The sequence below is a fragment of the Agelaius phoeniceus genome, chromosome 6, assembly GCF_051311805.1.
Source record: "Agelaius phoeniceus isolate bAgePho1 chromosome 6, bAgePho1.hap1, whole genome shotgun sequence".
In the NCBI taxonomy this organism is placed as follows: Eukaryota; Metazoa; Chordata; class Aves; order Passeriformes; family Icteridae; genus Agelaius; species Agelaius phoeniceus.
This window is the reverse complement of record NC_135270.1, coordinates 59,731,046-59,751,425: the sequence shown is the minus strand read 5'-3', so window position 1 is coordinate 59,751,425 and position 20,380 is coordinate 59,731,046. Positions and strand designations below refer to the sequence as shown.

Genomic DNA, 20,380 nt, shown 5'->3' with positions numbered 1-20,380 from the left:
TTCCTAAAGCACTCCATTTGAGCCAGGCTATGCACAGAAAACCAATCTGTTTATACACTAGACAAGTTTCTTGTTAATGCTGCATAGTTTAATATTAAAAACTTGCACTCTGCTCTTCCTTGATTAACCAGTAGCACAATTTGCAGTTTGTTCAGAGCCAGTCTGTGACTGCTCCTGGCAGAAGAGATGAGAACATGGCCAGCTCCAGCAGCAGGTTACAGTTTAAGGTGATGGCACAGCTGACAACTCCTAACAGCCTATGCAAGAACCAGGAGTGCAGCTAAAGGAATGTTAATCTGAAGTACTCAGCCTAGGCTTAGTGGAGGAGTAGGAGGAATTAAAAACTAATTCAATTTAAAACAGTGCTTGTGTTAAGTTCTAAAGCTGTGAGATCTATTAAGCAATGTAATTGGAATTAATGCTTGAAGAGCCAAACTATTTTTAAACTCTTTTATTCAGCTGTAGTTAATCTTAACACACTTCTGAATCAGCTTCATCAATTGTTGACCTTTCCAGAAGAGAAAAACAAGCTTTGCTGCTGTCATTCCCCACTTCCTAGGAAAACAGACTGCCTATTCTAGTCATTTCAAACTTTTGAAACAGCAGCTGGGGCTGGGAACAGCCTGGTCTGGTGGAAGGTGACCCTGCCCAAGGCAAGGGAGAGCAATGAGATGATCTCCCAGTCCATTCTGACCCATATGATTCTATAAGGTAATAAACTGTTCTTCACCTTAAAACTCAGTTAAAATTTGAAATCTTGTTTGTAGATGCAGTTAAAATTCTAATGGCCCTGCTAATCTAAAATGCACACTTGTGTAGTGAATCAAACTCCTCAGCTTTAGGACTGCACTCTCATGTTCAGCAGCCCTTAAACCAGCAGCTTTCCCTTCCAGGATGATTTTTCAAGAGGTAGTTTGGAAAATACCTGGCCTTCTGCAGTCTCCTTTGTACCAGGATTACAAAGCACAGCTTCTACTTCCTTTTGGTGACACGGGAAGGGCAGCAGAGGGAGGTGGCTCTGACTGTGTCACTTCAGGATCCCTGAGCTCCTGCTGGGACAGATGGGCCAGGACAGGCACCCTCCTTTAGTGCCTCCTCCTGAGGCAGCAGGAACAGCTGCTGCACTGAGTCAGCCTGGAATTCCAGGGCTCCAGCCTGAATTTACTACTGCAGCTTCCTGCTGACTCAGCTCTTGGAGTCACAGGCCAGGGCCAGGCAGGAAACTCCTCAGCAGCACCTTAAAGCATCAGCTGAGGCTGATCTGCCACTCCTGGCAATGGCAGCAGGGAAGTACCTGATTCTGTTCCTAGAATCACAGAATATTCTGAGTTGGAAGGGAGCCACAAGGATCATCAGGTCCAGGATCAGACCCTGAGTTTGGCATTTGTAGCACACACTGAGCTGCTGAAGGAAAATGAAGATTGTCCTCATGTGGTTACACCACCCATCCACCCCTGGGATCCTTTCAGTGACAGCCACTCCCAGCTGGGGACAGGAGCTGGAACAACACTCACAGCCACATTTCAGGGTACAGTGAGAAGAGCAGGACCAGCTGTGCATATTTAAAGATAAAATTGAAGGAATATGAAGAGGCAAAAGGTGCACAGCCACCTACTTGCTTATCCAAAATTTCCAAATTACTTCTTGGAGAACATGGCAATCTAAAAAGCTCCTGTGAGAATCAACACTTAATTTTTCTGTATCTTTTCAGAACAAGCAAGAAGTTCCATGAAAAGCAATTTCAAGAGGCTTGTAGATAGCAGCATATGAGAAGTCCTGCCCAGTGTCTTGCCTGTCATGGCAAAATTTAGTTAAACAATACCAAGATGATTATTACTGTCAGATTATTTTCCAAATTTAATCATTCATTTATCAGAGTATAGACTCAGCCTGTTAATGAAAATTTTATGGTAAGGAAAAAAACCTACTTTCATTTTCACTGATGGGGAAAGAAAAAGAAATTGCATATTAGAAGGTGAGAAAAGAAATTTGCTTTTTTTTGGGAGGGTCAAAGAGGAAAAAGGCAAGAGAATTCTAAACAAGCTACTTACTGCCCTTTACTTTAGAAACAGAAAACCAGCAGAATTCTTTTTGATCATAGGTTCAGCATTGGTACATCTTGTCAGCAAGGCCCAGGAACATTAGAATAGATTTCTAGCCCAACTCATTCCAGCAGAAAAACTACTGCAACTCCCCTGTGACAGCTATTTTTGTAACCCTGCAGTTCCATGAGGCATCCACACTGTATTTAACAAGTAACTTACTAATTTTAGTTACTTAAAAATTAACTAATTATACAGTAGAGCATTAGTCATCATAATGTTTCACTAATTTAGTCCACAGTTGATAGGCTAAACAGAAACTGAGTTTTGCTACTGAGAAGTATTTACTTGTTGCTATGTCAAACAGTGGAGTTGAGAAGGGGAAGAAATCTTTAAAAAAGAAGGAAGTGGCTGCTATGGCCACACTGACCAAATGAACTGAAAATGCAGTGGGACAGCAAAACATGATTAAACTTTAATTAATGTTGAATACCCTTTTATTCTAAGTATATAAAGCTGTCTGAGGGAAATCACTTGGTGAACAAGTTCCAGAAGGGCTCAAGCTGGATCTGACATTATTTAGGTGACAACTAGATCTGTTCCAGGACAAGACAGAATAACATTAAATTGCAAACAACCAAAAAACTTATATTTAGCAGAGACTGTCTTAATTACAGGACTGGAGGTGGGGGGTGGGGGGAATCTGGCTCTGTTATAGATACTCCCATATCCTGCAGGCTTAAACAACATCTAAGGACAGGAGTTTGATTTAAGCCCAGAGAACAGCACCTGATCAAGCCTCCAACATGAAGGTTTGAAAGGCAGCATGCATTCCTACAGAAGTAAGGCTTGGATCCCCTTCCCTAAAATTAAAATGAGCTTATCCAGGTGGCTTGAAAATGGTCAATTATAACTTCAGTGTAACTAAAATGTGGAAATGCTTTGCAAGGCAAACAAATGGCAGGGTGAAATCTTCTGAATTAGAGATGTGAGCAAGAGGTGAGTCTAAGAGTCTTGCTTGGGTTATTTCTGCCCAAAGCACTGGCAAGTTTCAGATCTAAAGATAGCAGAAAAGGAGCACTGCTTCCTTCAGGCTCCACAAGTAACCTACTTTGTCCTACTCTGGCCATTTATGGGAACACATCATCCAGCAGAAAGTTAAATACCCACTTGGAATGCAGAACTGCAGTCCTTGCCATGCTGAAACACTTGAGGGTTTCAATGGTGTGCTCTTGCTCAAGACCCAAAGCTCAGGCCTGACACAGAACAGCAGGAAGGAAGAGTCTACAGACCAAGTCACCTCTCAGCTCCAAGTCATCCCTCCACCCAAGGAGTGTTCAAGAAGTTCAGATCAAGGATGACACAAGAGGAGCCTGTTCAGTGAGATGCTTCCTCCTCAAGTCTCACACATGCAGTGGCTGTTACTCAGCACCTGATGAATCACTACTCTGCTGTTTACTGAGGCTGGATATGTCACATTCCTTGTTACAATTATTTACTCAGCAAGTCCACATACAGCAGCTTTGCTCAAGGAAATTAAGAAGGGGACTAGGTGAACTGCAGCTGACAAATTACAAAACTATAGGCTCCAGTATCTGGTTTACCTACATCCATCTCTGCACCAGGGCAGATTTTAGAATATGAAAGTGCACTTGCAGAGTTCAAAAAACAACCTTAGGCTATTGCATCAAGATAATTAATTTTATGCTACTCTAATAAGGCCATAAAAGTTATTGGCTTGGATAATAGCCTCTTTACAACTGCTCATACTGCTGATGAAATGATGGCAAGATTGTCAGAAGTAACCCATATATGAAATTTCCTGTGTGGCAGACACCCACGAGGCCATCTCCAGAAGAAATCCTACTCATCTGTATTTGGTGCTGACTCTGAGAAAGGAAACATTCCAAGCAGAACGTGCCTCATGCAGATCTGAAGTATGCCAAGCATTGGGTCATTCATTTGTAACTTCTCATCACCAAAAATAGCTCGATGGCCTGAGGTTAAAGCCCCACATGCTGAGAGTGTGATGTCCATGTGGATGCAGCCCTGCTGGGATGCTCCTGCCTCCTGTGCAGGCCCAGGCACCCTTAAGGAAGGAGATTTGGAACAACTCCAGGGCTGTTTTGCAAGTCTCTTCCTGAAGATAAAACCACAGCCATAGAAGGGAACACAAACCAGCAAATTCAGTAATGCAACTTAGCATGACCTTAAAATGAAGTACACAGCTGAAAGATTACAAAGAGAGAAATAGTTTGGATTGTCATGACAATTCTGATGCTGTGATTGCACCAAAAATACAGCACAGAGTCTGTTCTCTCCCCCTCATTTTCTTCTTTCAGTTGCATGTCTGTAAGACAAGGACCAGCTTTTCCTCTGCCCACCAGTTTTTCAAGTTGCATGCAGCAAGGAAGTTACTTCTACTTAAGAACTGAGAGCTATTTTGAGATACCAACTGCTTGTAACTTTCCTTTCTAGAGCATCTTGCTGCCTATTATGTCCAATTACCCAGAGTTGCAGAGTTAAGCCCTGCCTTACTGTAAATACATTCTAGTATTTTAGAACACAGGATCTACAACCAAGCTCAAACCAAGTTTCCTTTCTCCAGATGGGTGCAGCCACCCCCACACGGTGCTCTTTCATCTTCAGTACACTGCTATTAAAGGACTCTGAAACACTTGTTTAAAAATGGTTCTTAGGAGTTGCTGTGCCAACCAAAAATGGACAACTAGAATGAAGCAGGCAGCAGCATCACACAGTTTGTAGTCCAAACACATGCATATCTTCAGATACAGGAAAAAACTGAAATCCCCTCAAGTCTCCCCTAAAAACAGTGTAAGAACTGCCCACTGCAAATACCATTTTAGGCAATGTGATAAAACAAGCCAATCAAGGGTTCAGGAAGAACATGGTGTGCTTTATTGCTGCATAAAATTAGATATAATTTGGTACACATACTGTCTGCATATCCAAAATCAGTCATTAGGATTCAAATTTCACCAGATTAAGAGTAGGTTAAATTAGAGTGAATTCACCCAAAAACTGGTGCATTCCAAACACACCCACACACCCCCAAAACCCACCCAAGTGATGCCTAAATATTTGTAAGTTAAATTTTATCTTGTTTGTTGGGATTTTAGAGGAGCAGGAAATCTGTTCCTTTCATTACATTCAGGAAGAACAGAGAGCTCTTCCACCAGACTGCATGAACAGGTGACAGGAGCAGCACAGGAGCACCAGCTACTTTAGCACAATGTTCAAAGCTCCCTTTCAGTTCTAACCCCAGGTGCTCCCACAGCCAACAAAGCCCACCAAGTGAGAGCCTATTTCCCCCAAACACTTCTAGGTACATCAGGAACAGAAACAAATCTGAAATGCTCTTTGAGGCTGAACCAAAATGTAGCTAAATGTGTTTTGCATCAGTTGGTTTAACAGGAGCTGCTTCCCCCAGCTTCTGTCTACCCTCACACCAGTGTATCCTCTTGTGCTGCTTGCAAGGACAAGACAGATCACTCCCACAAATACATCTTCCATTGATCCAGAATAACAAAACCCTCTAAAAAGCCATGTATTTTGCTCTGTCAGAGCTCAGAATGTCACACAACACAGCTCTGTTTATAGCTGTAGCTAATGAGGTGACACTGCACAGGAGCACTGCAGGGCAAGGCACATCCCTGAAGGTACCAACTCCAGCAAACAGCACAGTCTGGCAATTAATTAACAGCTTAAGTGGTGATGGGGCAGCCAACTCCCTGGCCACCTGGAATAATACCCTCCAAAAACACAGACAAATGAAAAATAGCTTTGGAAAAGATGGCTGAGCAGGAAAAAAAAAATCAGAATTTAATCACTAGCTGAACTGTAGATTCTCAGCAACAGCAGCTACTTACAGCTCAAAACATTCAATTCAAAAGACTGAAGGCATTAATACTTTTAAGTAAGAATCAACACTGACCAACTGCAGTCTTATTAGCTGAGGCTGAAAAGTAAATTAACCTGCAGTGACTGAAATAATTTGGACAAGCAAAAGCCCTGGAAGAAAGGCCATGTAACCACTGCCCTCACCAGCTTGCTTTTGCTGAGCAGCCATGCTGAACAGCTTCCCTCTTTGTGCCAGGCTGCAGGCTGGCAGTGACACACAGACTGCAGTGTCACACACACTCACACTTCAGGGACACACACAGTGCTCTGGAGGGTCAAAGGAAGGACTGGGAATCCACAGTCCTGATCCTGCTGGATCACGTTGCTCTACACTTTGCATCTGTAACAATAAAGTGTTTTAATCACCAGCTTATCAGTGCTGGCAAGCCTGAGACACCCCTGTTCTGGCAGGTGCACCATGTCCAAGGATCAGCAGCAGTGTTAGGACCCTGGTTTTTATCTCCACAAGTATGGAAAGATGCATTTTAGTTAAAGTCTGAACTCTGCAAGCCACTTGCACAAGCTTTTTCAGACACTGCTATATGAGAACATGGCTCATAAGAGCTTTATTTCCTTCTTGTACTTTTATTATATGGCTACTGCTGCAGGAAAAGTCTTCACAGGAAGCAGTGAGGAAAAAAAATATCAGTCTAAGATATAAACTAGCAACAGGTAGGATAAAAGGATAAACAGGGAAGATTCTTACTTCAGATTGCCCATGACAGATCATTTAACAACTACTGATAAAGAAGACCCTGAATCTAAGAGAGGTAAAGAAATGAATCCAGCCAGAGTCAGTTCTCCACACCCAAGTGAAACAGCCATTTCAGCTCTCCAGTGTCAGCAGCAAGTCACAGCTGAGCTATGGGCAGCACAGACACCTCTCATTAAACATTTCCTCCCAGTGTGGTATCACAAAAGGCTGGCAAAGTGACCACATTGTTGCTACAAAGTAGATCTTAGAAGTTAAATATTTATGGAGGAGTAGCTTCTATTTCAGCATCTTAATTTACTCAGAAGACTGCAGTAAGGTTCTTCAAATACAACATGCAGAACTTCAAAGACTTTTTCTCCTGCTGGTTTTCATAGCAATGAAATAAGTAATTGCCTCTCCCAAACCCACATGGGTTTTGCTTTCAAGTTTTACCCTGTACATTTGATTTAGATGGGAGTTTGCTAAAGCAGCAGTAATTATAAACTAGAGATTTGACTTTGTTAGGAAGAATACAGACAATTTAGAGATTCAGGTATAAGTTTAAATGTTTCCATTTAAGTTTATTTCAAGAACATAAAATATATTCAGTCTGTAGATGGGTAAGTGATTGTATTTACCAACAAAACTACTCCTTCATTCCTGTAAAAAAAACCCTATTTTCTCCCCTTGAAAGATCAAAACTTTCACAGATAAAGAATTTAAATCAGGAATAAGGTTTCCACCTCAGAAGCCAAGAAAAAAGGCTGCATGCTGCAGAGATAATTTGGAAGCCAGTTTAAAAGCACAGAGAGTTTAAATAATTAAGTTTACAACACTGGAATGGTTGATGCACTGATGCAGCCTGAACATGCACAAAATACATTTCTGGTACTAATCACTGTCTTGTGCCTGCCATGAAAAACGTTACTCAGAAAGCCTGAAAGGGAACTAATGACAGGTAGATATAAATATCTGATCCTTCACCTTTACTGCTGGCATCCAAAGTGTTCTTTTGAAAAATATCTAAGAACATTCTCCTGTGAGCAGTGCTACCCAGAACAGTAACTAAATTCTCATTTGACTTCAAGCACCTACTTCAAGTTTTGAAAGACAGGCTGATCACTTGATTGCAGGTGATGACAGAATCCTTTGCCACGTCTAAATTAAAGCTGCTGCACAAATCTTCAGCTTCCCTGCAGTGCTGTGTAGTTGTTTTGCAACACTGCATGACTTCCCCAGGATAGCTGTATCTATCCTCACCAACGTGAACTTGCAGTCCTGAGAAATAACACAAAAAATTCAGTGTATTTGTAATCAAATTCCATATCCTGCATCCCTTTATTAGACAACAAAACTGAAATTAAACATCTATATCCAGATAACACCACTTGCCAAAACATGCAGAAACTGGCTTCAGAATCCATGCTGAAGTAAACCCTGGCAATAAGCATGTAGTTCCTAAATTAGCCAACATTAACATTTGATACAAATATGTCAGCTATCATAAAATTCCATACCAGAAAGAATAAAAATAACCTCTTACAACACAGCTCTTGTTCTGTCCAAACACAAGATTACCAAATCAGTCTTAAAACAAGGAATATTTTCTGTGTGGCATTCCAAGATTGCCTGACAGATACCAGAGCTGGGGGAAGCAGCAGCTCCATCAGCTGAGAGGGCTCTGATTCCTGCACACACTGCTCACACCTGCAGCCACAAAGCACAACAAAATCTGCACAGGGTTTGTTCAGAAAATGGGGCTGCTCCTCCCTGGACATCACTGAGGCTGCTGCCAGAGCTTGGCCAGCTGAGCATGGATCACTTTACTGGTGTTACTGGGAAAAGCAACTGCAGAGTGTTATTTCTGCAGAGCTGATAGAAATGGCAATTCTGAGATTTTTCTCACACAAATATTTCTGACAGTGCTCTAGATCACAAATATTTTCATCATTACTCATGTCCAGAAGATACTGCACTGCTGCAAAACATCCAAGAAACCAGCACTGAACTTCAGTGAGAGAATGCATCAATTCAGGCTTCCTGAGGGATTTGTGTCTTCTCCAGTGAGAACCCTCCCAAGGCAAGGATTAAAATCATCATGGAGTTATGTTTGAATAATTAAATGTCTAAATAATTAAATGTCCATTTTCTGAACTTGAGGACAGGAATGCCCCAGAGCTGGGGAAAATGTAAGTAAGCATTTAACAGGTTTCATTCAAGTTGGTTTGGTTTTTTCCCCTCTCTCACACACACATTATAAAAATGAAGGAAGTTAATGCTGATAGTTTAATTTCTCTCTGTGACCAGGAAAGGTTTGATCTTCCATTTTTATAATCCAGCTATTACTGGCTGAATTTTTTTGCTGTCAACCTCAAATTTATTGGGATTTTTTCTCTTTATACATGCACTTCACAACTTCTTACCATGCTCCTCTGAGCAGTTTGCAGTCATTTGGACAATAAAGCTTTGTGGGAAGCTGTAAGTGACTTTACTTTGCACAGAAATACCCCAGTTCCACATAGGCAACACTTCTGCAGATCCTCTATTTCACTACAAAAACACCAAGGAAAAGAGCATTAAAAAAGAACAATGGAAACAGAAATAAAAGGTAAAAGTCTCCTGAACTGCAAAGTCTGACAGGGTAGCACTGTACTTCACTACATAGGAAAAAGCTCAGTGTTAAAAGAAGATCTAATATTTGTAATATTCCTACAGTATTTTGGCTGCAATTGTACATGTATTCTGAGTTCTTTTAGCTACAAAAAAACCCAGTGTGTCAAGAGCAGGATGTGATTACTGAACAGAATAAAACCATCTCACTTATCCCAGAAATCTCCTTACTTTATCTGTGACCTGAAGGAAGCCACGTGATACATTCAGCAGTGACTTGTTCTGCTGTTCTTATAAAAAGAACTGTAAGGTACAGACATTCCTAAATTTGCTTTTTCTTATCCACTGCCACATGTGTGGAAAACCTTGGGCAAGATTTCTGGGTTATGTTTACTCTGCAACTAATGCACCAAACACATTTCCAAGTGCTTAAGTGTATTGTTTTTACTAATTTACAGCCATCACTCAGAATTCCATGTGACCAATGACCAGTGCCATGCTTAGAGTGCCTTAATGCTTTTAATTGTTTTTAAATGAAGAAGCCTTTAATTTGTTCAAGCTAAACTCAAATGCATTTCCCCAGGCAAACCTCCCATGCTGCATCTACAAGACCTTTGGTACTAACACAGAGAACCAAGCACTGCTGCTTTGAACAATGATCTAAAAAATGAAATGTTTCTACCTCACAGAGTGTCTGTTTACAGAGAAATTAGATCCTGAAAGGACTTACTGTGATTGTCCCACTCTAGAGCTTCTCAGCTGTTAACTTTGTGCAGTGAGCACACCAGGCCATGATAAAAAAGCTCAAAGTCACCTCCTCTGCTCATTTCTTCCACTCATTCCCACAGCTTCCCTGAAAGGGTTTGCACAGGGGATGGGGCACAAAAATCCAGCACAGCCAGGATGGCTTTGAGTTTCAGAGCTGTTTAACAATGACATTTAGGATGAAAAATTTCAGTACCATGCAGTAACTCTTGAGTCCTGAAGTTCCTTTTCTAATGAAAAAATATTTAAATCAAAATTAGTCTTTTTTCCTGCCTTGCCAAAAGCACAGTGTTCTCATTCCATGACACCAGACATCATCCCTAAGCTGTGTGAGAACATTTGTGCTGTGCTGAGCTGCCCACTGGGCATTCTTAGGTGCTTAAAATACCATAAAAGAACAAGTCACCTCTCCTGCTCACTGGCTATACAGAAATAAAGTCCTTTTGCTCACAGCAGCTTGGTGGGTGATGTGCCATGAGCCTCCCAATTGTGCTGGCTCTAACTGCTACATCCACAGGGGCAGGATTTTTATGCTAGAAATCAGAAACAAGACTGATTAGTTCAATCACAAACTGTTATTTATTGAATGGTTCTACACCCAGTACAGAGATACAAACCATGCCTCAAGAACAGCTCACAAAAAAATCCAAGCCAGGATTTCTCTCCAATACATTCCACAGAGATCAGAAGTTCACATTCAAATGGAATTTGGGAAGTTTTGTCAATATTTAGGATAGATATATATATATATTCTAAATCACAGAACCAGAGAATGGTTTGGGTTGGAAGGAACATTAAAACATCATCCAATTCCAACCCCCCTGCCATGGCAGGGACACCTTCCACTATCCCAGGCTGCTCCAAGCCCCTTCCAACCTGGCCTTGGGCACTGCCAGGGACCCAGGGGCAGCCCCAGCTGCTCTGGGCACCTGTGCCAGGGCCTGCCCACCCTCCCAGGCAGGAATTCCTTCCTCAGTCTGCTCTCAGTCAGTGCAAAGCCATTCCCCCATCCTGTCACTCCATGCCCTTGTCCAAAGTCCCTCTCCAGGTCTCCTCTAGGTTCCCCTCTGACACTCTCCAGTTTATCCCCTGCATAAAACAGAGTGACAGCACAGAATCAAAGCTCCCTCAACACTAAATGCCTCAACTTTTACACATTCTGTAAAGATCTCCAGCCATCTTTGTATTTACAACCCAGATCCAAACACCAGAATTCCAGACCTTTCCTCCATGTCAGGCCTTGCCTGCAGTCAATTCCAAACAAATCCTGTGTGCTTTGTGCATTATTAAACCTTCAGAGCTTACCTGCACCACACATCTCTGCTCACTGAACTCTCTAGAGAACTCTCCCATTATTTGACAATTTCTAAAGCATCAGATTTAATTAAAAAGAAAAAAATACAAAAGCCACCTTTAAAGCAGATCTTACATGGGAACCATACATAAATTAATAATCTATTTCTGTATTTCTGTCAATTAACACAATGGTCCTCCACTGTTGTAGGTAAGCCTAATAGATACCTTTTAGCTCACAGTGAGCACTGTCAAACAGATGCTCATCAGTCTTGAATAAAAATTATGGATCTGTTAGTCCAGAATAAGAACTAGGCAAAACTATAAATAAAATAAAAACTATCTGTATTACCATAAGCCACAAAAAAAAAAAATCTGTATAAAATGTCAAAATGTGAAACTAAATATAAAACATTTGGTTTTATCATGGCCTTTAATCGGTAACTCCTACTTAATAAAATCAAAGCTCGTTTCTAAGAGCAAACCCCCGCAAAGGACTCTGACAGGTGCGGGTGTCCCGCCTCGTGAGGCCGCACTCCAGGCCCAGGCACGACAACACCCCCACATCTCCCGGAAGAATCCCTCAGCCTCCCCCCGCTGCTCATCGCTGTCCCTGCACAGGGAACCGTGGGGAAGCGCTCGAGCAGCAGGAGCCGGGCGCGTTCCCTCCCCACACGCGTCACGGGGCCGCTGAAGGTCGGCGGAGCTGCGCCCTCCCCCGCGGGAAGGCGGCGCGGGCCGGCAGCTCCTACCTGCACCCCGGGCGTGTCTCTGCGGGGCGCTCGGGCCGCCCCGGCGGCTCTGCGCCCTCACGGCGGGCGGTCCCGGCGCCTCCATGGCGGCCGCTCCACTTCCGGCTCCGGCCGGGCCCGCTCCTGCGCCATCGCCGCCGCAAGCGGGGCCGCCACCGAGACTCAGCGAGGGGGTCATACCGCCGGGAAGAGATGCGGTGCCGCCTCAGTGGAGCTCAGGATGAGCCTCCCGGCCATTCCCTCCGCGGATCGCGCAGGCACTCCCGCTCCTGCCTCTCCCCGCGGCCTAAAATGGGAAAGAGTCGCGCACAAAATGGCGCCTGCGACGCCGCGGCCGCCGCGCCTGCGCGCCGCTCGCGCCGGCTCCGCCCCCACGGCCGCCGTCCCGCCCCCTCCCCGTCCTTTCCCCTCCCTCCCGCCCGTCCCGCCCCGAGCCAATCGCATCGCGCCGTTCCCCTTCCGGTCCCCGCCGCCGGCCAATCCCGTGCTCCCGGGGCCACGCCGCCACCCAATGGGGGTGCTGTCCGCGGCGGCCCAATGCGCGCGGGGCGCCGGGGCGGCGGCCAATGGGAGCGGCCCCGCTCCCGCCGCTTGTTTATTGGGGCTCGCGCTGCGGCGCGGGGCGGGTCTGCACGCGCGGGGGGGGGGAGGGGGGCGGGAGAGAGGGGGGGCGGAGCGGGGGCCGCGCTCAGCCGGGGCCGCCGCCGTCTGCGGAGGGGCCCGGGCGGCGCGGGGGCTGCGGAACGAGGAGTTCGCAGGTAGGAAGGGACGCGCGAGGAGGAGGAGGGAGAGGAGGAGGAAGGAGAGAAGGAGGAAGAGGTGGCGGCGGCGGCGGCGGCGGAGTTGCGGCTGCCGCGCCGCCGTCCCGGGGGAGGGGACGCGAAGCGGCTCCGGGAGCTGCGCTTTAAAACCCCCCCCGCCCCCCCTCCCCCGCCCTGTGGGAGCGCACGGGCGCGCGCGCCGCCCCCCTCACAGAGCGGGACCCCCGGGACCGGGACCCCCCAACTCTGTCCCGGTATCCCCGGGTTCGGCCCCCGCGCTCCCTGGGCCGGGGGGCTGCGGCGCTGCCCCGGGGGGCGGGAGGCACAAGTCCCGGGAGGAGGAGGGGGCCCGGCGGGGCCGCGGAAAGTTGAGAGGGGGCCGGGGCGGGTGGGGGGCGGCGGCCCCTGAGCCCCGCGGAGCAAATGGCGACGTGACACACACCGAGCGCGGGGCCGCCCGGCGGGAAGCGGCGGCCGCGCTCCCTCGGCGCGGCCGGGACGGGCGGCGGCTCCTTCCCTCCGTTCCTCCCTCCCTCCGCCGAGCCTTGCCCGGGCTCCCCCCGCTGCCCCTCGCGGGGAGCCCCGCGCTCAGCCCTCAGCCTCCCCCGCTCTTGTTTTGCAGTGTTGCCCGTGCGAGGAGAAGTCCCGGAGCTGGAATCGCTCACATAACCCTGAAAGATGAAGGTAGGCGGCTCCGGCGGGAGCGGGGATCGCCGCCCTGTTCGCCCGGCGCTCTGGAGATTTCATTTTTAATCGCTCTCCGTCTGGGCACGGCAGCAGCGGGAGAACGCGGGGTTCGCTGCGTGCTGTGGGTGCTGTTCCTGCTCCCCGGCGAGGTGCAGGTGATTTAAAGCTCTCACCGCCGTGCAGGAGCGCTCGGAACATCCTCATCGCCTCTGAGTTGTTGTTGTCCTTCGGGCTCCCGTCTTTAAACGCTTCCTGTATCAGCAGCTGCTATGGCAAGTTTGCAAAACCACAGCTTTTGTCCCGCCTTTGCTGTTGCCGGTTTGCTCAGTACAAAGGCTCAACAATTGCAGTATAATTTACAAAACTTTTCCTTTTCCCTTCAGAGTTGAATGAAATAACTAAGTTATTAAAAAAACCCCGTGCATATCCCATTTTATTTTAGATTCTGCACCCATTTCCTGTCTTTTCAATGTGGTTATTTGGTCCTTGTTTATCGGTTGCAATGAGCACGGTAAAGTGAAATGCTGAGTATTAAAGTTCAGGTTAAGGAAAACGTGATGAATATTTCTCTTTAAAAAAGCACTGTCAATTAAGTTTTAATAAAGGCATTCCAGGAAAGAAAAATAATTGTTAATAGCTGTTTGAAAGATTGCAACAGATTTCTCTAGAGGTCTCCTTTTAGTCACCAGGAAAGAAATCCTATATATAGAATGTTATAGACTTAATTGTAAGTGTTGGGATGACACCAATCTCAAACGTTTTAAATAATCTGTGTCATTGGATTGCTTATAGCTGGTAAAATACAGCTGTCTGTTGCCTTTTTGTATAGAACCTACTTGAGTTAATAGTTGCTCCTTTACTTTGTTGCCCTTTTTATAAGCAGACGTCTTCAGTATCAATGTGAATATCCTCAAAAACATTTCTGGGAGAGGCCAGCAATGAATTGACAGGAGGTGTGTGTCAACATCAGTGACAAACCAAAACTTCCCGTAACTTGTTTGTTGGGTTTTGTTTTTTTTTTCCCTTTTGAAGAACTCTGTGATGGCAATCTCAAGGACAGGGAATTTATCAATTAAAAAGTCAACAGGTCTAAAAGCATAGGTGTAAAATGAAATGCATGATGATGCAGCTGTAAGTTGAAGTCAGAGCTGAAGTTTGTTTTTGTGTTTCTGTTGCCCTGCAGGCAGCAGATGAGCCTGCCTACCTGACAGTGGGGACTGATGTCAGTGCCAAGTACCGAGGTGCCTTCTGTGAGGCAAAGATCAAGACAGTGAAGAGGCTTGTGAAAGTCAAGGTGAGTGTCTGAGGCTCTGCTAGAGCATTGTGCTGAGAGGGCTGTCACAGGACATCCTACTCCTGAAGATTAGAAAATGTTCATCACTTCACTGTATGAATTTTAAACAGCACTTAAATATGGGTTTTTTTCATATTTTGTTTTTTTTTTTGGTTTAGAATGAGTTTTTTTTGTGTTTGTTTTTTTTTTTTTTGCTTAGTTTTGTTATTTTTATTTGGTTTTTTTTTTAATTATATTTTTAGTGGGATGCTAGAACAAAAACGAACTTTCTTGCTTCTTTTTTCCTGACTGCATTTGTCTTCTGTTTTTGAATGCATCAGTTTCCCAGCAATAAGTTTTGATGTCACAAATACAGGATTATGGCTTTACATGAATAATAGGGAATAAGAGCAACCTCTTCAGAAGCAAAAGTTCCATTTCATACCAACTGGCACTCTCACTTTTACAGTTTGGAAGTGAAAAGGCAATGCAAAAATAAGTTAACAGCAAGAGAGATGGCAATAATTTGTTTCTTAGGCCAGGTTTTAGCAATGCCTAGGGTAATGTTTAAGTTTTGAGCATCTTGATTCAGCTCTAAAGCAGCATGCTCTGGCTGTAGCTGAATTTTTGTGCATGGGTAGCACTGGCACATAGCATTCATTCACATTTACAGGGCTTTTGGAAAAACAGCCAGGAGACAAAGTTGTCATTTTGGTGTTGTAATACTGTTGTAAATGCCACTATGTGAGAATAAGAATAAAACATTGTTAAATGCGAGTTAAAACTGAAATTAAATACAGAAGTTGTTGTTCTTCTTTGTCTTGTTAAAGTCTTCCTTCTTCCTACTTCCTACTTTACTTCCAACAGTGCCTGCTGTCCAAGATATGTAAATAAGTCCTTAGTGACTCAAAATCCCCAAGAAATTGAGGTGAAAAGTGCTTTTTGTAACTACACATCCAAGCTTTTGTGTGCTTTAATGCTTACATCAAGTAGCACAATCCTCAGCCTCTTCACTTACATATATAGATCATATCACTTTATCAGAGTGCTTTTCATCAATAGAAAAAAATGTAATTCAGATATTGGAGTCTTTTGCTTGTTCTTAATAAGTACTGTGGGGAACTTGTGGTGTTCTTTGAAATGTGTGTTAATGAGAAGCTCTGTAGGAAGCAGCGTGCAGGTCTGACAAGCTTGATTTAGTCTGCATCTTTGGTCTGGTAGAGTATTTAGGCTGTTAATAGGTAGGAGTTGCTTTTTCTCATTAGAATCAGGTGCTTTATTACTCCATGATAAGATTTGGAATTACACGAGGCTGCTGGGACTCGGTGGAAATTCCTGTCGCTGGCTCTCGATTCTGTTATAACAATAGAAGTTTTAACAAGCTGAGCCTGATACTGTCATTAAGATGTGTAGGCACACCCTGGCACTCTTGCCAAGAGTGCAAAAAGTCCAAAACGTCCCCTAGCCTTTTCCTGAGCAGCAGCACAACCTGTATTCATCCCTCTGCAATTTTTATTTTAAATTTTGTAGCAGCATCGAGTGCATTTGGAACCTGAATGTGTGTTAATAGTGCTGCTGTTTTGGCATGCCACTGCTGTTGTGTTTATAAATACAGTACAGTGGAGTCTGTGCTTGCAGGATAATTGGGGGAGCCAGAAAACTGGACATCACTATCAAAGCAAGCTTCTGGAGCTTTTGGTTCCTGAAAACAAATAGAAATTTTGGATTTTTTTAAAATTAAACTGCATAGGATGATGTTCACTCTGTTTCCTCACTGTTCCCTTCTAGAATGTAGGATTTTAAAGGCAGAAGCAAAGTTTACTTACACTGTAACTGATCCTTATTTTCATCACGTGGGTGTTGTTCCACATCTTTACCATAAAAAGTTGCTCAAGGTGGAAGAAATGCTGCTACCATGGCCAGTTTGGTGATTTTTTGGATACATTTTTAATAAGGAGAGGTTTTTATTTTGGCTGTAGTTTAGTATTGAAAGTGTTGTCAGTGAAATGCCACAGCTAAATCAGAGAGAAAAAAAAGCCACTGCTTAATCTCATCTGGAAGCCCAATTCCAGGTTTGTCCTGGATTGAGTCAAATTCTAAACTCACCTAAAACTGTATTTTCTTTGCTTTGGAATGACTGGTGTTTGATTTACCCTATTCTTTAATTATGATGTTTCAGATTAAAAATTAAATGTGATACTTGGGGCTTCCTGTCAGTAAAACTGGTCATGCCAAGTGTTTTCTGTTGAGTAACATTTGAGTCTAATTGATAATCTTAATGTGAATAATAAGATTTTTTTTAATATATATATATATATACACATTTTCTTGTGGTTTTTGTGTGCTATTAAGAAATCAGATGTGTCTTAAAAAGTTCATTAATATTTTTCAGGTGGTCTTGAAAGGGGATAACTCAACTCAGTTAGTGCAAGATGACCAAGTGAAAGGACCTCTAAGAGTATGTATATTGCATGCCTTCTTTTGGTAATCACATAAATCTCCTAAAACTCCTAAATGTTGAAGTTGTTTAGGTGGGTACCTGTTCTTCAGGATAGAAATCAACAGAAGGAGGCCCAGCACTTTAGATTAGATGGGTTCTGAGGAATTAGTCTGAATTTTTTTTAGCTGTTTATGCTTCTCTGTGTTGTGTACTTGATGCACAGTTTTGCCTGTACAGGAATTTTTGTATCTTCTCATAAAATACAAAACTTCTTATAAAAATAATGAAACGTTGAAACTTCTCAGAAGTAATTAACAACTTGAGTGCCAAGCCATGTTCAAGCCCATTAGACAAGAGTAAATACAATTACTCAGTGTTCTAGAAGAGTTGATGTATTTTATATAAAAAGGTGTTTGTTTGTATTTTCATTTTGTGTAACAGTTGTGTGCTAAAATGCAGAGCTGTGGTATGAGCACTGAATGCAAATAGAGTTCTCCAGAGAAGGTCATCTTGTATTTGTCTTTTCTGGGTTGCTCCTGCAGGAGCACCAAGGCTGCTACTGAAATTCTGATCTAGCTGACACTAGAACTGTGTTTAAAATATAAGAAATACTAGTAATTGTATGCTTATCACTAATGAATTAATGACTTTGGGTATTTGTTTTCTGTTGGCTTTTTATTTCTTGAGATGATGAAGTCATGCTGAATTAGATGTTCTGAATTTCTCAGTGCTTTGGTGTCTGCTTGTAGTTCAGCCTTCCTGCTGAAGGACCTTTGTTCTTACCTGTAACTAAACAGGGTCTTTCAATAACTAAACTTTCAAAGCAGCATTTAGCTAAGTGGAGTCTTTAAAAGCAAATCTGGCTTGCTGGGAGGATCAATGTGTTCTTATCAATTTTCTGCGTGTGGAATTCCAAGTAACCTTGAGCTGCTCCTTGTTGCAGGTTGGAGCAATGGTTGAAACCAAAATGCCTGATGGATCTTTTCAGGAAGCAGTTATCAGCAAGCTGACAGATGCCAGTTGGTACACTGTAGGTGAGTGGCCACGTTTCATTTATGGGCTGTAATCTTTGAACAGTATATTTCTAATTATAGGTAACAATCTCAGTAATTTACATCTTGTTTTGCAAAATCTAAGATAGTTTTTGGAGGGGACTTTTTTTAAACTTGTCCACATCTGATTCCTTTTCCATTTCAAGCAGGATAATAATTAATTGTTGTTCAGGGAGGCTTTTGCACAGGTAATTGCAGGGCTGAATAGTCAAGTTTTGTTTGACACAATGTACCTGTAATGATAGCGGTTGCACTCAGTGAAATTCAGAATCATTTTTGCAGATTTGAAGACATAAACCTTGTAAAATCATTCTTCCAGCTGAAAATCTGTGGCATGAAATAGATGACTGAAATATATGAGCCTCCTTGCATTGTGTGCAAGCTTGTACACAAGGAAAATGTGGATAGAAGACAGAATCTATTTCTTTTTAAGAGAAGAATCACATACCACACAATAAAAAGAAAAGAGGAGACATTCATTTACAATGTGAATAGCTGTTTCCTTTAATAAAATTTTTGAATAATGATCTAAAGAAAAATAGAGAACTACTTTTCTCCTCATGTTGGAGGCTCATGTGGTGTTAAGTGGTTGAAATAGAAAGTTCAGAATGCAGGGTCAGCGAAATGTCAGTGTTGAACAAGAATTCATTGTAAGACAAGTTTCCTTATTTCCAATAATTCTGATCTCCAGGTTTTTCTGAAACAGCTTTAAGAACAGAATGACAGAACTCAGGGACATTGAAGTATTAGTACAGAAGCAAATATAAAAGGACAGTATTTGAATCAGAGGGCTTTGCAAGCACCCATCCTTTTTTTTTGCACAACTTTCTTCCAGCAGTGGAGCCTTCTATTCCCCAATAGTTGCCTAGAAGGAACTTGCTCCTGTTAATTGTGCTGTACATGCTACTCTTGGGCATTGCTTTGGAGATTAGGACTTGTACATTTAAACTCTGTGTTTCTCATTAGCTGCCTTGGGTACCAAATCTATTCAGCTTTACTTCGTATTCTTCCATCCTCTCTTGAGGAGTCCTCTGTCCCATGAACTCTTAATCATTTTGGTTCATTAACCCCTTTTTAAGATTTAAATAAGCTGTTTTCAGTAATTCAGCATTTCCTTTGCAGTAGGTGAGGTTCTGTTGTCTTTGGTGGGATCAGGATAAAGCTCTGCAGATAATTTGGAAGGATTTATTGCTTTATGATTATTATTGTTAGTGAGTGCTTTAACTCTAAGCTGGTTGACAAAGCTCACTGTTCTTTGCCTTTTTCTTCAGGATTATAACATTGCTGTAAAATTGTAGTGGATGTCAGGTCAGGGAGGAAAGGCAGGATTATTTTAGAGTGCAGAAGATTTAAAATCTGCTTAGTTTAGTGCTGTGATGTGACACACTCGAGGTACAACACTGGACCTTTAACTTCTCTTTATAGATTTTCAGAGGTTCACCATTCTGTTACAGAAGTGATAAGAAACACAGTCTTGCACAATTTCATGGTTTATGAGTTAACATTTTAATTGTAGAACTCCCAGCTGATTTCAGTTTTCAAGTAGCACTTTCAGCTAATTCTGTTTGAATTTGGGCCAGAGGACATTTGTCTTCTTACATTTGACATGTGAACTTTAAATCCCTTGTTTGGGGCATGAGTTTTGTCTGTGTTTTTTTCTTTTTTTCTTTTTTACTTTCTTTTTTTTTTCCCTCTTTTCTTTTGAGCAGTGCATTTCTGCCAAAAAATCTTTACTTGATGAGCAGGAAATTTGAACAGTGAATAAATGCTCTGCCCTGTATTAATGGATTGTTGTTTATATTTAACAACTTGTTGAACTCTCCCCAATTATGTAAGAGAGAAATCATGCATGCCATGATTTTTGCTACACACATTTATTTAAGTGCTGTTCCTCAGAAATTTGAACCAATGGATTAATTAACTACTGTAATTTTCTTTCCCCAGATAATATTTTTTGACAGACAGAATGGAGAAAATAAAATATGTTTTCCATATGCAAATATGTTATGACTGCTAGGATTTTGTAAAAGTTTGGAGCTCAGGGGGGATTTAAGTAATTTTATGGTAAATGAACATGCAGAGCTCTTACA

The 20,380-nt window shown here is 43.0% G+C and overlaps 1 protein-coding gene and 1 long non-coding RNA gene across 4 annotated transcripts in view; one reads left to right on the top strand and one right to left on the bottom strand.

The window, feature by feature from the left end:
* Positions 1 to 4,938: 4,938 nt before the first annotated feature.
* On the bottom strand, positions 4,939 to 12,443 carry LOC143694428 (uncharacterized). The gene is made up of 3 exons (XR_013182909.1): positions 12,078 to 12,443; positions 9,081 to 9,207; positions 4,939 to 7,935 (listed from the first exon to the last, which is right to left on the bottom strand). It is a non-coding gene; the product is annotated as an uncharacterized LOC143694428 (long non-coding RNA).
* Positions 12,444 to 12,735: 292 nt separating this feature from the next.
* The window catches only part of ARID4A (AT-rich interaction domain 4A), a 47,379-nt gene continuing 39,734 nt past the window's right edge, over positions 12,736 to 20,380 (top strand). The window contains exons 1-5 of one of the 3 annotated variants that reach the window (XM_077180830.1): positions 12,736 to 12,835; positions 13,461 to 13,522; positions 14,709 to 14,819; positions 17,191 to 17,256; positions 18,182 to 18,272. In XM_077180830.1, coding sequence (XP_077036945.1) covers positions 13,517 to 13,522; positions 14,709 to 14,819; positions 17,191 to 17,256; positions 18,182 to 18,272 — 274 coding nt within the window. In that variant the 5' untranslated portion in view covers positions 12,736 to 12,835; positions 13,461 to 13,516. Of the gene's footprint in view, positions 12,836 to 13,460; positions 13,523 to 13,546; positions 13,802 to 14,463; positions 14,479 to 14,708; positions 14,820 to 17,190; positions 17,257 to 18,181; positions 18,273 to 20,380 lie in introns of those variants that run through there. The other 2 variants (XM_077180831.1, XM_077180832.1) reach the window with 2 other exon arrangements.